The sequence below is a fragment of the Marmota flaviventris genome, chromosome 13, assembly GCF_047511675.1.
Source record: "Marmota flaviventris isolate mMarFla1 chromosome 13, mMarFla1.hap1, whole genome shotgun sequence".
Taxonomy (NCBI): Eukaryota; Metazoa; Chordata; class Mammalia; order Rodentia; family Sciuridae; genus Marmota; species Marmota flaviventris.
This window is the reverse complement of record NC_092510.1, coordinates 27,590,193-27,608,071: the sequence shown is the minus strand read 5'-3', so window position 1 is coordinate 27,608,071 and position 17,879 is coordinate 27,590,193. Positions and strand designations below refer to the sequence as shown.

At 32.3% G+C, this 17,879-nt stretch overlaps 1 protein-coding gene across 6 annotated transcripts in view; it reads left to right on the top strand.

Moving 5' to 3' along the window:
• Vps13a (vacuolar protein sorting 13 homolog A) overlaps positions 1-17,879 on the top strand; it is a 255,843-nt gene that overhangs the window by 91,697 nt on the left and 146,267 nt on the right. For all 6 annotated transcript variants that reach the window (XM_071600547.1, XM_071600551.1, XM_071600552.1 and 3 more), the window contains 9 exons: positions 4,024-4,108; positions 7,108-7,262; positions 7,681-7,837; positions 12,441-12,520; positions 12,972-13,031; positions 13,236-13,389; positions 14,455-14,571; positions 14,653-14,756; positions 16,941-17,108. In XM_071600547.1, coding sequence (XP_071456648.1) covers positions 4,024-4,108; positions 7,108-7,262; positions 7,681-7,837; positions 12,441-12,520; positions 12,972-13,031; positions 13,236-13,389; positions 14,455-14,571; positions 14,653-14,756; positions 16,941-17,108 — 1,080 coding nt within the window. The remainder of the gene's footprint in view (positions 1-4,023; positions 4,109-7,107; positions 7,263-7,680; positions 7,838-12,440; positions 12,521-12,971; positions 13,032-13,235; positions 13,390-14,454; positions 14,572-14,652; positions 14,757-16,940; positions 17,109-17,879) is intronic.

Sequence of the window (17,879 nt, the reverse complement as noted above, 5' to 3'; positions counted from 1 at the left end):
TTTAATTGATGAAGGTGTCTATATTACAAAACAAGCTGTTTGTTATATACAAAATGGCTTTATATTAGAAGACATTATGTAGGACTTCCATAGCTATAGAGAAGAAATTAGGGCCTGCCTTCTAGGTTTCAAAGGATGGGCCTATTCTCTATTTAGGGATAATGTAGTTTGTGAAAGTGGAAGCTAGTGCATATTTACCATTCCTATAACCCTAGGCTTTTAAGAAAATGCTGAATCTATTTTTCCTGAGCTCTGTAAATGTTACAGTAAAGTCCACTGCAGAATTGTTGTTTACAACACAGTGGTAGGGATTCAGTCTAACCTGACTGCAACAAGTCAAAACTGCTTTGATTGCCCGTGAGTCTTTGTCTGACAGTTGATGTTAGCTTGAGATAAATTGTTTACATTCTGACTTAGAGGAAAGCCACTCTCATCCTGACCATTCAGTATATAAACTTACTCCCTTTGACTAAAGTTGGAGAGATGCACCAACCTTGCTGCACTCTTGACTTTTTTCAGTAAGTCCCCAATAAATTGCATTCTGTCTGATCTTGATTCTGTCTGCCTACTTCTTCAGTCTTATAGAACTTTATGGTCAGTTCTTTTACACTGGATTTTCCCCAAACAATATTTGAGCAGACATTTGACAACTACTACTTAAAAAAAAAGATTATATTCAAAATGTTACTGCTCATTGAGAATATACATGGTCACCCACAATCTCTGACAGAAAGATAAAACAAAATTTATGTTTTTATGCCTGCTAATTAATACAGTGCCCACTTGGCTCCAATAAGAAATACATTTTGTAAGGCTGAAACTTCTATAGATAGCTGTTCCTCTGATGGATCAGGACAAAGTAAAGTGAAACCTTCCTGAAAGGATTCACCTTTGTAAGTGCCATTAAGTATATTTTTGACTCATAGAAGAAGTCAAAATATCAACATTTCCAGGAGTATGGGAGAAATCATTTTTAACTCTCATGGATGACTTGAAAGGATTCAAGACTTCAATGAATGTAATAACTGCAGATGTCATAAAATGGCAAAATAAATAGAATTAGAAGTAGAGCCCGAAGTTGTAACTGAATTACTGCAGTCCAATGATAAGACTTTAACAGATGAGCAAGGAAAGTGAATTCTTGTCTTGAATTCACTTCTGGTGAAAATGCAGTTAATGTGGTTGAAAATGATAGCAACAATTCAGTGTGTTATATGAACTTAGCTGACAAGGCATTGATGAGGTTTTAGAGGATTGATTCCAATTTTGAAAAAGTTCCCTTATGGGTAAAAAGCTGTCAAACAGCATATCATACAACAGTTGTCTTTCATGAAAGGGAGAAGCAATTAATGTGGCAAACCTTTGTGGCAATCTTCATTGTTGTTTTATTTTGTGAAGTTTTCAGTCTTCTATAATGATTTAGATAAGAGTTGTCCCCCAAAAGCTCATGTGTGAGACAATGCAAGAAAGTTTAGAGGTAAAATGATTGAGTTATGAGAGTTGTAACCCAATTAGTGGATTCATCTGTGTTTCTGACACAGTTTAGAAGGTCAAAGCATTCTTTTGTGGCCTGCTTTAGGAAAAAAAGAATATTAGACTGTCAGTGAGATCTTGCTGCTTCCACTGTTTTTTCAGATATAAAGTACCATATCTCAGGGTAGCATGTTCTGAATCCCATCAATTTTAAGGCTTATCATGTAATTACTTTATGCAACAAAATGTGATATTGGCTGAAGAATTTAAAAGCTGATGAGTAAAGCTGAATAACATTGTGAAATATATCTATATCTGATTTATTTGATTTATTGTAAAGGTGTCAATTTAAATTAAGGGAGCAGGGATTAGCTTTTCATAATAAATGGGGCTGAACAACTAGATTTTCATATGGAAAACCAGTGAAATTCTACCCTTATCTCATACTGTATATAGAATCTAATTTGAGATTGGAATTTAGATCTAAATTTAAATGACAAAGGAATAGTTTCTGATACAGAAAACATAAGAGAAAATCTTTGGAGTCCTTGCAGAAGGTAAAGATCTCTTTGGCTATTAAAAAAAACACAAATATAGTATAAAAGAATGATAACTTGGATTTCATGAAGATTAAATTTCTCTTTCTTTGAAAGACACTGTTATAAAAGAGAAACCAAAGCGCATTACCTGTCTATTCACTTTGTAAAAAATGTCTTCAACACATATATCTTACCAGGGATTTCTTTCCAAAATATATAAGGATACAAGCAATAATTAACAGGTAAACACACAATGTGAAAAGATGTTCAACTTGACTAAAAATGAACTCCTACTAAAATACCACTAAACATTGATTTGAATGACAGCACTATGTCAAGGTATTGATATGATAAGGATTTAAAACTCTCTTACATTGCTGCTGTAACTAGAAAATGGTATAATCCCCGGAAAATAGTTTGGTGGGTTTGTTAAATAAATACATACTTACTGCATAACTTGGAAATTCTTCCTAGGTTTTGACCTAAGAAGTGAAAATATGCCCACTAAAAGAATTGAACTAGGGCTGGGGTAGTGGCTCAGCAGTAGAGCGCTCGCCTGGCATGTGCAAGGTGCTGGGTTTGATCCTCAGCATCATATAAAAATAAATAAATAAATAAAATAAAGGTATTTTGTTCAACAACAACTAAAAAACAGAGAGAGAGAGAGAGAGAGAGAGAGAGAGAGAGAGACAGACAGACACTTGACCTAGAATGCTCATAGAAAGGTTATTTACAGTATTAAAAAGCATAGAAAATCCCAACTATCTATCAAGAAGTGAGTGGATAAAAAGTAATGGCATATACAATGGAATACTTCATTGTTGCATTTATACATTCAACAATGAGGGTCAGTGACTAGGAAGCGGCTTCCTTCAAACACATTCTAGGGTATTTTAGAAAATGATTTAAATTCCAAAATCTAACATGTATATGGTAAAATAGGAAGAAAATAAGTCCGTCCCTTTCCTGAATGTGGGTATAAAAACATTGAAAGTTGAAATTAATCTAGTATAAGTGGTTATGAAAACATTGAAAAGTCGAAATTAATGTAGTATAAATAGTTATTCTTTCATAGGATGCCTAATGATTACCAGGAGCATGAGGGAGCTTCTGAGTTACTTGTAATGTTCTGTACATGGATATGAGTGGTGGGCCACGGATGTGTTTACTTTAGGAAATTTTAGTGAACTTTTTGAACTTCCATGTATTACTTTGGTTTATGGACTCCAAAGTAGTAGGTTATACTTTTTAAATAATTGTACTATTTCTTCTTCCCCAAATGAAAAGACTTTCAGCAAAAGGGCAAACACAAATAGCCCATGAAACTGTGATATGATACCTACCTATTACACATTTATGAACTTCTAATTAAAATATAGGGTGAAATTTCCAGTGAAATTGGTAAAGTTTAAGATCTTTGAAAACCATAAGTATTTATGAGGATAAGGAACCATGCGAATCTCTCATCTACTGCTGGTGTTAATGTAATCTGTTTAAAAACTCATGAGAATAGTTTGATAGGACTTCATAAGGTAACCATAAAATTCTCTTTGCAAAAGTCTTCCGAAAGTCTTCAAGGAAGCTTATGGTGATTCTGTTAATAAAAGCAAAAATATGTAAAGATTTTTCAGCAAGAGTGGTGGACAAATAAGTAAATGTTCGTTTATTCATCAGTGAAATACAATTTAGCAGTGAAAATTGGTGAACTGTTGGTACAATTAAAATTTAGATTATTTTGTAAAAGAAGGAAGTTTCAGGAAAATATATGTAATAATCCCTTTTTCTATAGTTTAGAAAGAGTTACACTAAATATTATATTAAATGAGAATAATAATAAGTAACATTAAAATTATAAAACTACTTTAAAATCTACATTGTATAATGTACCTTTCTAATTTAGGCTTTATTTCTTCTCAGATCTTTCAAATTGAGTGTCTTGTCCAAGTTGATAATTTTGAATAAAAAGTTATTGTGCTACTTGACAGTGAATTGTTTTGTTTCCTCCCTTCAGGTTCAAGCATATACTGGTTCAGGACCGTCACATATTTCACAGAAAATAATTCCTGTCTTGGAACTTCCACGTATTACTGAGGATGGTAAAATGAGATTGCTTAAGGAATTTTTTGTTATTATACATATATTATTAAAACAATTTTTATTTGAAGCTTATTTTCCTCATATGAGTATTTAGAGGAGGGGAAATATTTTTTGCTTTTAACCTAGGTTTTCTATAAAAAAAAATTATAAGAGAAAACTAACAAATTTATTAACATTTACATCTCATTTTTACATTGGAGACATTAGAGATTAGTAACTCAAAGGGCAATTAAAACTTGGGCTTATATACCAATTTGTGTTAAACAAAGGAGTTTGGGGCTGCTATGCTTGGGGAGGGAACTTTCAGAAAGGTAACTAGGAGAGATATGGTATATAAGGATAAGATTCATTATGTTGAATAAAGACAGCATCTTCCCCTTTGATAAGAATTTCTCATGATTAAGAGTTATTTTTCTGGTATAGAGAAGGAGACATCCTTACAAAGGTATAATTCCTTTATAAATTTTAATATTCCTTATAAAAGGGAAACTTATGCTGTGTCTTCAGAGCTGCTTCTGCATATGTTGTTTCTCAAAGTAATGAACTCAATATGACCCCTTTGTCAAAAAGAAATGGAATAGTCATATTAAAAAAAAAACAGGCAGTTACAGATATTTTTATATTATGAAGACATTTTCACTAAAATAATACAATTTGGATATTCCTTAAAGTTGCTTTTGTAATAGGATTTTTCTTTTTCTCTTCCTTTTTTTTTTTTTTTTTTTTTTTCTGGTATAAGTTGAATTTGTAATGCCAAGAATCACTAGTAAGTGAATAATGTTTGTTGAATTTGGGATTAAAAAAACTCCACAATACTCTGTAGATGTCTAATTTGTAATGTGGTAGTTATTTTGAGAACTTGCTATAGGAAAAACTTTATATAGTTTTTTAAGTGAAGAAAAAAAGTCAAGTTTTAATATCCAAATTAACATGAAAATATTATAAATATTCTAAAATATACTGTCTTTTTTTTTTATGACCACACTGGAAAAAAAACTGTTATCTATTTTTAAGATTAAAAAAGGCTAATTGTTAAATGTTTTAAAAGTGCCATCTTTGTCCCATTTTCTAAGGAATGCATTTTTTTGTTTGGTGACCGCAGAGGAAATTGAGTGAGGTCATGTACTCTTTCTTAACCTCAATTTTAGGTTGTTAGGGATATGTTTCAGATTATTTTAGGTTCCTTTAGATCTCTTTATAGTTTTATCAGTGGTTGAATGTTTTTCATGTTTTTGATCTTTTTAAATGTTTCTTCTTGGCCAGGGGGATATCTAAATATATGGAGGGAGGGAGGGATGGAAGGAGGGGGGGAGACAGAGAGAGAGAGAGAGAGTGAGTTAGTTAAATAGTTGTATAATATGTAGTAGTTTAACAGTGAATAGTAATCTCCCATTATCCATGGAAGATACATTCTAATACTCCTATTGGATGTCTGAAATCACAGATAGTACCAAATTTTATTAATACTATGTGTGTGTGTGTGTATATAATCTGTGATTAAGTTCAGTGTGCTTTTCACCTTAGTTAAGTACTTGATACTGCATGATGAGTATAACTCTAACAGTATGACTGCGAAACTAGCGTGAATTTATTTATTTTTTTTGGCATAGTTTCACAGAGTCATCATTCCTGGAGTGGATCTTGGCAACATCAGCATATGGTTTTTTCTTTCCTTAAAAATTACGTATTTTATCTTTTCACTTAAAGGGAATCATTTTATGGCTTCTCTCTGGCATGTTTGAATTGCTACCATCACTACTCTTGGGCTTTGGGGCCAATATTGAATAAAATAAGGGTTGCTTATACACATACAATACAGTTCTACAAGAGTCCATCTGATAATCATAATGGTTGCTAAATGACTAATGGATGGGTATTGTATGCAGTATGAATACTGAAGGAGTCCAGGGAATTGTGCCCCCAAAGTATGCTGACTATTTTAAATTAAAGGTCTTTGGAGAGCAGTAGATTCTGGAAAAGGTTTTTTCATGATACCACACAAAGATTAGAACTGCCAAATATGGATAACAATGATCTTTAGTTAAACTAATGTCTGTAGGAAGGAAAATTAAATAATATAGCCATACCTAGAATGAATTTGTTATAAGCCATTGTCTGTCTCTTAGGACCATTCAATTCCCAAAGAGAATCATTTACATTATCTGAGCACTCAGTCTATTCATTTACCTAAAATCATTTACTACCCCTCCATTTGTCGTATTTCACTGACCTCTTTGGGTTGTTTCAATTATCACAATCCTGTGATTCTCCCCTGTGCATGTTAATAATATATGTATATTTTTTCCCATTATTAGTTCATGCCAGCAAACTTGCAGACTTTTTGAGAGAGAAGGGAAACTTCTTTCTTTGCCCCTATAACATACTGACAAAGGAATAATTCATATCCCGAGTGGAATAGTGCAAGATTTTCTAATGCTACTTAGGATAGCATGCAGTTTAAAATTTTGGAATTCTTGGAATTTTTCATTTAATATTTTTGAGCTGTGGGTGACTGTGGGTAACTGGAATCACATAAAACAAAACTACAAATGGGGTGGGAGATTGCTTCATTCAAATTTCAGGGCCTGTCTTCTGCTGCTAATATTGCAGAGTTTATATATAAGTCCTGTTAGACTGTTCAGGTAAATGAGCATTTTAGCATGTTACTTTGAGTATTCATGATGTGTAAAGTCTTGAGTGTTGTCATTTACTGTAAAATATTCTTATGAAACTTTGAAATAGACTCATGATTTCATAAGGTGATCTTTAAAGATTACATTTTATAGTTTTTCTATACTTTTTTGTAATCAAGAATGTTATTTGTTCAAAAGTAATTTTATATTCTTTTCCATTTACTTTAATTCTTAGATTTCTATTAAATTTTAAAATAAATAGATCCATAGTGTTTCAGTGTTTACATTTCAGAAAATTTATTTCAATGTTATTATTAAATTGATCATTTTTTATTATTGACTGAAACAATATTCTTGAAATTTAGACTCAGAAGAAGAATTTTTTGATGCACCATGTAGTCCCTTGGGAGAGTTTCCTCAAGTTCCAGTTAGAGTTAAAAGTACTCAACACAAAAAATTACAAAAGCAAGATTGTTCAGTAAATTTGACTGAGATTAAAATGCGATTTGAAGTAGCAGAGGTATGTGATATGGTAAATTAATAACAGTTATTTAAATTGTCATGTCTACCATTTACAACCTCATTGCTAATAGGTACTGCATCCCAATTAAATGATGTAAATTTTCTGTATGGTGGTTCCCTTTCATCCTCCCCTTTCTTTTGTTTGAAGAATAGCTTCTTTAATCAAGAATTAGGTGTTTGGATATGATATATTGTGGGTTTTCAATACATATTTCTTAAAAATTATTATAAAAAGTGGAGTGGTGATTATATGTGGAATGGTGATTATAAAATTGCTTCTAAATTTTAAATACATAGTACATTATTTATATCATGTGTATGTGCAAATACATTTCATATATCCATATATAGCCACTATGCAAATAAATGTGATTTTTGTTTTAATAGTAGTAATTTAATTTTCCATTCTTCTTAAGGTTTTGATTCAATTTTATCACCTTGTGGGTGATTGTGAACTACCTGTGGTAGAAATTGATGTTTTAGGATTAGGCACAGAAGTTGAACTTAGAACATTTGATTTGAAAGCAAGTGCCTTTTTGAAAGAGTTCTGCTTAAAATGCCCAGAATACTTAGGTAAGAATCTCTATTTCTTAAAAGTAAATAAATTAATTTTATTACTTAACTACTTGCTGGAGAACTTTTAATTATTTTAGAGTTCGAATCAGTATATTTGCTCAAATATTCTCAGAGAAATATTGTGTTTGTACTATTACTATTATATTGTGTTTGTACTAGTCTATTTTCCATTGATATAACAAAATACCTGAGACTGAGTATAGAAAAGAAGTTTAATTACCTCATAAATTTGGAAGTTGAAAGGCTGAGCTTCAGTGGCTGCATTTATTTGGCCTCTGGTGATTATCTCTTGGTGGGTGGTATGACAGCAGGAGCATATGTAGTGGAGATCACCTGGTGAGACAGGAAGCCAGAAGCTGATTCAAGGGTCTGTCTCACTCTGTTGTAACTGTTCACTATAATGGATATTAACTGGGATCCCACAAGAACTATATTAATGCTTCCTCTGGACAGTGTCCCCAATGACCTAATCATTTCACACTAAACTCTACCTTTTTAAGGTTTGACCACCTTAACACAACATCCCTGAGGACCAAGCCGCCAGCACACTAATCCTTGGGAGACAAACCACATCCAAACCTTAGCAGAATTAGTCTTTGGCTTTTCATCTTACACTTGGTAGTCTGAGGAAGGGGTAGACCAGAGACAAAATGAAGATAATTTTTTTTTTCATTAAGGAAGATCAAATGTGATTAAATCTTAAATCTACATTTAATATAGGAACACTAAATTAATTTCCTATTACTGCTGTAACAATTTACTATGAACTTGGTGTCTCAAAACAACACAAATTTATTAAAGTTCTATAGGACAGAAGTCTGATGTAAGTCCTACTGTACAGAGAAAACTGTTATATGATTTATGAATATGTCAGAATGAACCCCAGTATCATGTATAACTATAAAGCACTAAGGAAAAAAAAAAGAGACCTGAGAAAATAAATTAAGGGGTCAGTGAGAGTTCCTTTTTGGAGGCTCTAGAGGAGGATCCATTTCTCTGTTTATTATGTTGGTGACTAAATTCATTTGCACATGATTTAAGTTTGTTTTCTTGTTACCTGTTAGCTGTTGTTAATGCCTACAGGTTTCTATTCTGTCTTGCATTATATCCTCCTACATCTCAGACCCAGCAAAGGGTATCAGATTCTTACAGGGCTATTTCTAACATCCTCTTCTACTTTTTGCTTCCACTCTTAACTCAGGCAGATAATCAAACATAATCTCCATTTAACTATAATCACATCTTCCAAGTTCATTTTGTCATATAATCCCTTAAGATCACAGTGTAGGAGTCTTGTCTTGTTTTTCTTGTTTTTGATGGGAATGGTATTCTGTCTATCACAAAACTTTTAAGTTTTCCAGAATCATAATGGATCTGTTATATCTAAGAAAATAGTCCTGTTTTCTTTGTTAGGGATTTAGGTAGATACTATTTATATTTCTTCTTTTATGTTTTTTTTTAATTTATTTTTTTATTGGTTGTTCAAAACATTATAAAGCTATTGACATATCATATTTCATACAATAGATTCAAGTTGGTTATGAACTCCCAATTTTACCCCAAATACAGATTGCAGAATCACATCGGTTACACATCCACATTTTTACATAATGCCCTATTAGTAACTGTTGTATTCTTCTACCTTTCCTATCCTCTACTATCCCCCCTCCCTCCCCTCCCATCTTCTCTCACTACCCCATCCACTGTAATTCATTTCTCTCCTTGTTTATTTTCCCATTCCCCTCACAACCTCTTATATGTAATTTTGTATAACAATGAGGGTCTCCCTCCATTACCATGCAATTTCCCTTTCTCTCCCTTTCCATCCCACCTCATGTATCTGTTTAATGTTAATCTTTTCTTCCTGCTCTTCCTCCCTGCTCTGTTCTTAGTTGCTCTCATTATATCAAAGAAGACATTTGGTATTTGTTTTTTAGGGATTGGCTAGCTTCACTAAGCATGATCTGCTCTAGTGCCATCCATTTCCCTGCAAATTCTATGATTTTGTCATTTTTTAGTGCTGCGTAGTACTCCATGGTGTATAAATGCCACATTTTTTTTATCCATTCATCTATTGAAGGGCATCTGGGTTGGTTCCACAGTCTAGCAATTGTGAATTGTGCTGCTATGAACATTGATGTAGCAGTATCCCTGTAGTACACTCTTTTAAGGTCTTCAGGGAATAGTCCAAGAAGGGCAATAGCTGGGTCAAATGGTGGTTCCATTCCCAGCTTTCCCAGGAATCTCCATACTGCTTTCCAGATTGGCTGCACCAGTTTGCAGTCCCACCAGCAATGTACAAGAGTACCCTTTTCCCCACATCCTCGCCAGCACTTGTTGTTGTTTGACTTCATAATGGCTGCCAATCTTACTGGAGTGAGATGGTATCTTAGGGTGGTTTTGATTTGCATTTCTCTGACTGCTAGAGATGGTGAGCATTTTTTCATGTACTTGTTGATTGATTGTATGTCCTCCTCTGAGAAGTGTCTGTTCAGGTCTTTGGCCCATTTTTTGATTGGGTTATTTGTTTTCTTATTGTTTAATTTTTTGAGTTCTTTGTATACTCTGGATATTAGGGCTCTATCTGAAGTGTGAGGAGTAAAAATTTGTTCCCATGATGTAGGCTCCCTATTTACCTCTTTTATTGTTTCTCTTGCTGAGAGAAAACTTTTCAGTTTAAGTAAGTCCCATTTGTTGATTCTTGTTATCAACTTTTTTATGTTTTTTTTAATCCATAGTTTACATTAAAAGTTCATAATTTACATCAGAGTTCACTCATTATGTTATACATGTATGCATTTAGACAAAACTATAATAGCAAGTATCCACCATTATATTTGTCTAAACGTTAGTTTTACAATGCTAAAAATCTTCTGTGCTTCATCTTATTCATCATTCCCTCCCCTATAACAAGTGTCAGTCACTGATTTTTTTATTATCTCCAAATTTCAAGCATGTCATATAATTGGAATCATATAGTATGTATCTTTTTTCTGATTGAATTCTTTCATTCAGTAATATGTATTTAAATTGTTTTTATATCTATTCATGGCTTGATAGCCTTTTTTTAAAAGCTGGAATAATGTTTCATTGTCTAGGTATGTTATGGTATATTTAATCCATTCACCTACTGAAAGATTTCTTAGTTGTTTCCAGATTCTTCCAGTTACGAATAAAGCTGCTGGGTGTTTGTGTAGATGTTTTTGTTTTCTTTCGGTAAATGCCAGAATCTGCAATTATAGAATCACATGGTGAGAGTGTAATGTAGTTCAGTAAGGAACTGCCATACTGTTTTCCAAAGTGGTTGTACCATTATGCATTTCTACTGGTGATAAATAAGAGTGCCAACATTTGGTGGTATTGGAATTCTGGATTTGGGTCATTCTAATAGGTACATAGTAATAATTTGCATATCTCTGTGACATATGGTGTGAAACCATTTTTCATTTACTTATTTGCTGTATGTATACCTTATCTGGTGAGTTGTCAAGATCTGTGGCCCATTTTTTAATCAGATTAAGTAGTACAGCCCTTATCGCTTGCTAAGAAGATCACGTATGTAGCAGATACAAAATTTTATTATGCTTGTTTTTTTTTTTTTTTTTTTAACCAAGAAGCAGTTTGCTTTGATAATTGGAAAGAAAAGTATACCAGCTCAATAGTGTTTTGTAATGCTCCAGAAGTATTAGAACAGTTGTTAATTTACACTTTAGCTTATTTTTGTTTTCTCAAGAGCAAAGGATAAGAAAACCCTTGAAAATAAAACACAGGGCATACAGTTTTCACTGTACTCATTTGCCCTTGTTTTCTTGAGAGATCAAATAGCACAGTTTCTCATGAAAGGTAGATGATCAATAAATATTTGTTCAGTGAATTAATAAGTGTGTAAACAAAGTGTGGATCTTCTTGGAGGTAAAAGTGTGGTTAGCACCTGCATTAGAAAGCTGGTTTATATGCTAATAACCTTTTAAGTTTGGAGGATTTTGTGGTGTTTTTCTCTTAAGAATAGTATAGTTTTTTTTCTCCCAGTCTCTACATATTGACTTCTAATAGACATAAGTAATTTGATGATGATGATGATTTTAAAAGGTATTATACAAAAATCTCTCCTACGGTAGTTTTCCTACAATGACAGATTTTGAGCAGAAGCAATAATATAATTAAAACAGATTATGTGGTAATAGAGTTAATTTAATCTAAACTGTATATAAAAACTTTTTCATCACATTCCTGATCTGTCTTCTCAACAACTTGGTTTTCTAGGACTGGTGACTTTTCTCTAGGGATTTTTGTGACCTGGGGCTATAAGTCTCTTCATGTCCTTTCATTTAATAGATTGCTAATTTTTCTTACCTTACCTACTGTCTAGGGTTAGGAAGGTTGACACTTTAGTATTGAGGCACAAAGGAAGGGAATGAAATTATATGGAAAAATTACACTTGTAGAATATAAAAAATGAAGGGAACTGAGTAAGTGCATTCCAAGGACTAGAACTGGTATAGAAAAGCCTTTTTCAATTATGTTATTATTAATATTCCCTGCCTTTATTTTGAATTAATTTTCCTACCAATAGATAAAATAAAAAAAATTTTATTTTTAGATGAAAACAAGAAACCTGTTTATTTGGTCACAACACTGGATAACACAATGGAAGATCTGTTAACATTGGAATATGTGAAGGTAACTGGTTCCATTTTTAGCTGCTTGATAGATTAAGTATGCTGCTGAAATTTTATAATCAAGTTTTCAAAGTTTAGTAATATTTTGTTTGTTTAATATTTAGTCCTAGTGTAATCTCAGTAACTCCTATCTTGATAATAAGAATGATAATATGCAACATGTATTGAATACTTGCTGTGTGTGCTATGTGCTGGAGAAGCCCATACTTAACAAATTTCTTTTGTTCTAGTAAGGAAATTGCTTTGTTCTTGTGAAGCACTTGCCTTTTTCCATAAATGTATATACTTAACCTAAAATCTGTAATCTATATATAGTTACTGTATACATACATACCCCGGGAAAATTATATAAATGCATGTTAGGACTATTATTAATTGTATGAACACATTTTCCTAAGATATGCTAATAGACTTGTTAACTTATATTAATGACTTGTTTTCTCTTTTGATAGGCTGAAAATAATGCACCTAATTTGAAAAGTACCTATAACAATGTTTTACAACTGCTTAAGGTATGATTGAATAACAATTTACTTTTAATTGTGTGTATTTTTTTTTGTCCAAGTGTATTATGGAAATTATCTCTCATTATAAAATCCTTGAGGATAAAACAATATTATAAATTGTATCCTTGATAGCACAAAGCGTAAGTCCTTATAGAGACTACACAAGCAAATTTTTATTGACCTGTTATTAAAATCAGCTTCGTTCTTTAGGTGAATTTTTCATCTTTGGATATTCATTTACATACTGAAGCACTTCTGAATACAATGAATTATCTCAATAACATCCTTCCACAATCAGTGGAAAAACCAACCTCAGTGTCTGTTCCAGAGACTGAAGACAAAGGAGATGTCATTAAAAAATTGGGTATCTTTCTTTAAAATTCAATTGCAATTTCTTTTTTAAACAAGTAGATCATTAAATTTAGGACTGGGACTTATTGTTAACTTATATTAATGACTTCAGGATTCTGGTGTATAGACTACTATCCAAAGGATTCATGATTTATTGAGTTAATTTTAGAAAATAATATTAAAGGCAAAGGAAACCAATTACTGCTGAAGAAAAGATTTTTGTCATGCAGCTGATTATACAGAAGATTATATAGTAGAAGTATTTGATTTGGATTAAAATTCATGCATTTAATAATTAAATAGCATTATTTTAGATTAAGAGGAATGTAAGCCTTGGTAACTTAGCGTGACCCTGTTTCAAAATAAAAACTGAAGTAGCTCAGTGGGGAAGTGCCCTTTGATTCAATCCCCAGTACCATAGAACAAATAAAAAAACTAACAAAATTTGAGTAATATCAGAGTTGTGAATTATTTGTGTGTGTACATTTTTTTTTTTCTTCTTTCAGTGCTAAGGATCAAACCTAGGGTCTCATACATGCTAGGCAAGCACTTTGCCAAATGAGCTACGTCCCCAGTTTTGTTCAGAGTGTATTTTTAATCAGAATAAGATTGAGTATCCCAGTCCAAGAATTTGAAATTCTTCAAAATCTGAAACTTTTTAAGTCTCATGTGTGCTAAAATGTTTTAGATTTTGGAGCCCTGTTTTGGATTTTTGGATTAGGTGTGCTCAGCCTATTACTATTTAAAAGCAACAAAAATTTATAATTTTCACAATGATAGGTGTTTCCTAGTAGACATCAAGTCTTAGAAGTTTAGAATTTTATAGCTACAGTTGCTTAGTTTCAAATAAGTAGTCTCCCTTAGGAACAGTATTTCATTTTGCTTTTTTTTTTTCATTAGGTATGATAATTCTTTAGAAATCCTAAGCCAGTAGGAAATGTCTTATTTTGCTTTTAGTTGATGCAAAGCAGACTTTTAATATCATTATTTATGTTGATAGTTCAGTTACTTTTTAAGTGTAGTATGGTAACTGCTAAACTTTTCCTTTTATTTTACAATATGACTTTTTTTTTTATAGCTTTAAAACTATCCATGAATGAAGATATTATAACCTTGCAGATTTTAGCAGAATTATCATGTATACGGATTTTTATTCAAGATCAGAAACATAACATTGCCGAAATTAAGATTGAAGGTAATAAATCTCATAAAATAAATCCAATAAATGATTAAATGAAACAAATAAAAACTATTAGTCATCTTTTTATTTCCTTAGGACTTGATTCTGAAATGATTATGAGGACTTCAGTTATGGAAATAAATGCCAAGCTAAGGAATATAATTGTTTTGGATTCTGATATAATGGCTGTGTACAAAAAGGTAAGAATTTGTTTTCATTAATACTACATCACTAAATATGATTGTCCTTGAAGAGTGGTCATACTTTGCTAAATTTTAGCAATGTGTATGAGTTTTATAGTCAGGCATATCGGATTATCTTGGCTCTATTCCTTAGTAGTTGTGTGATCCTTAGCAAATTACCTAATCTCAAATTTCATTTCTTTTCTTCGAGTACCCTGCATGTCATAATGAGTTTCAGATGCCAACATCAGAAGGGCTGAGATTTTTTTAAAGCTTATTTCCAGGGATGCTAACCAATATAGCTGTTATGTTAAGAGAGCTGTTTGAACTGAATGCTTAGTGACTGAAGAGTAGGTGTTTTGTTACTGGATATAAAATAGTATGGATTCTGGATTTGATACTCTTGTGGAGTTGGACAGATAATTCTTGAATAATGAGGTCTGAAGAGTGAAGGAATATTAAATAGTAAGATCAGAAAACCCGTACTTCTTGAGCCAGGAAGTCAGCATTTGGAATTTGACAAGAAGAAAGGAGAAATGCACAAATGGACTTAAGAGTATTCTAATCAGCTTTTTCACTGCTGTGACTAAAAGACCTGACTAGAACAGTTTATAAGAAGGAAAAGTTTATTTTGGGACTCATGGTTTCAGAGGTCCATAGAACATTTGCCTATTTCTCTAGGTCTCAGAAATGGAACATTCTGGGTGACCCTGTCCCTTTTCCTCATGGCATTTAACTGATATATTTGGTGGCTCCTACATGGGACCAAATATCCTACTGTGTCACAGCAGAAGGGGACCTCGAAAGATATTGTCCAAGGAGGATTTCTTGTTCTTCCCCCAGGTATAGTTTTCTCATATCCTTGTCCCTAGAATTTTGAATCTTCACCTGAACCTTGATGGCCAGGTTTTCTGCCCTTTTGTATCTTAAGATTTTGTTCTGAGAAGTGGATAATCCTGGTGGTCCTTTGGACTTTTTTGCATTGGAGTCTTCTTTCCTTTTCCAGGAATATACCAAGGAATACTCTGTCTGATGTTCTACTTTGTCTTTCTCATGATCTCCCAGAGAGGTCCATGAAGTACCTTCAGCTGAGTGTGAACTAGTCTTGTGTTTATGGCTTCCAGGGTTTCATTATCTCACATCAGTTCACAGTCCATCTTTATCACTTTGTTTTGTTTTTATTCTGAGGCATTTTACCTAGCTTGTATGGTACCTGGCATCTCTCTATCCTGCTTTCTACCACAAGTGAGCTGGTGCTTATCTTCTGACTTTCCTTGAAGATAAAAGTTTTCCCTTATGTTTTAGGGTGTTTTGTTGTCAAGAGACTCCTATTTCTAATGGTTCCACGAAAAATTGTGGTGGTTTATTTGGTTTATTCTTGTTTTAGGGTTTGGAATGACTTTCTCTCTAGTTTATGCATCCTAGACAGAAGCATACTGTAGACTTCTTTTCAGACCTCATATCTTTGACTCCTGAGGATTATTGATGCTGTGGTTGGAATTTATTTGCCTGTTGATGGTTCTTCAGCTCCCTGTTCTTGCTTCTAGAATTTAAGAGAGTTGATAGGACAGTAAATTAGTGTCCTTCCATGTTCCAAAGTATTAGAATACATTTTATGTCTTCTGTCGTCTCTACCATTTTTAACTGGTATTACAGAGCTTGAAATTTTAAGCCTTTGTAAGTAATTCCAAATTGACAAGTAAGATGGGTCTTCACAAACCAATAAGGAATGAGGAGTATAGAAATAGGAGATCCCTTTAAAGAATCTGGAAAATCTGTTCCTATATCTCAGATCAAGAGAAGGTAGTTTTTAGTAAGTTGTAAATATAGTTTTTTTTCAGACTTTTGAAAGTGAGCGAGGATTTTTCATTTAAATGATGACTCTTGGATACAAAAGTATAAACTCTTAAGTGAGAATGCATACTCTGAAATTTTATCTTCATTAAAAATAAAATGCTGAGCCATACCTACTAACATGATTTCATGACCTACAAAGGGAGCTGCCACCATCAGTTTGAAAAACTGTATAGTGTAGGTTCTAATAAAGCAGTGAGAATTGTAGCCTCATTTGTGCTGGCTTGAATATGTGGGAAATTTTCCAAATATGTATGTCTTTTATTATATTTTGCTTTGTTTTGTTTTTATCCTGAGGCATTTTACTTAAAAAATGGATTCTAATCATTGGATTGTTCTCTCATTAAGGCTGTGTATATCACTGGAAAAGAAGTTTTCAGCTTCAAAATGGTTTTTTACACGAATGTAACTGCTGGTTCTGCAGACACAGATATGAATGTGGTTGACGTTCGGTTTAATTTAACTGTTGGTTGCATTGAAGTCGTTTTTGTCACAAAATTTCTATATTCCATAATAGTAAGTATTTTAATTCTTTTATACTAGTTTAGAATTGGTGTATTAACTAGATAATCAAACCAATGAACAATAGCAAGAATTCCTTGCTTTTTAAAAAAAATTAATAATTTTCTGTGTACCTTTTATAATAGTGACTGAAATGTTCAGTACCTTGTTTATATAGCATCATTTTCACATGGGTATATTCTATTTAATTGAAATTATATTTTATATATTACCATATTAATATATGTAGTGTTATTGTTATATACTATATATTAATTGAAATCTTTTATATATCATTGACTTAAGTATTTGCTTTGCCTGATTTCCAGCTCCAATTTTAAAAATGCCAAACACAATTAAAGTTTGTTTTGGTCTCATGTCATTGTTAAGAAAGTTACATTTTTTATTTCTTTATAATTCTGTGGATGTTTGGATGTGATTCCTATATGACTTTGTGTTAAAGCTTCTGCGTTCTTAGTTGTGCTTTTCATATTTTGTTTTCTGTTTTACCATTGCCATCAGCTATTTTTTCCTGTGAGTGTCATACCTGTCTTTATGATGTCACTTTTTAAAAAAATCTTGTTTCTAAATTTTGGTGTATAAACTAGATAATCAAATCTAAGGATATAAATAGAATAAATAGGCCAAGTATGCATATGTATTGTACATATACAACATGGCATACATATTGATAAGATTAGCAGTTTTTATAAGAAAGGGATTTATATATTTACTTGGATATATTTGGGGGATATGGAGCCCTCTTTTGTTATTTCAGAGTTTTAA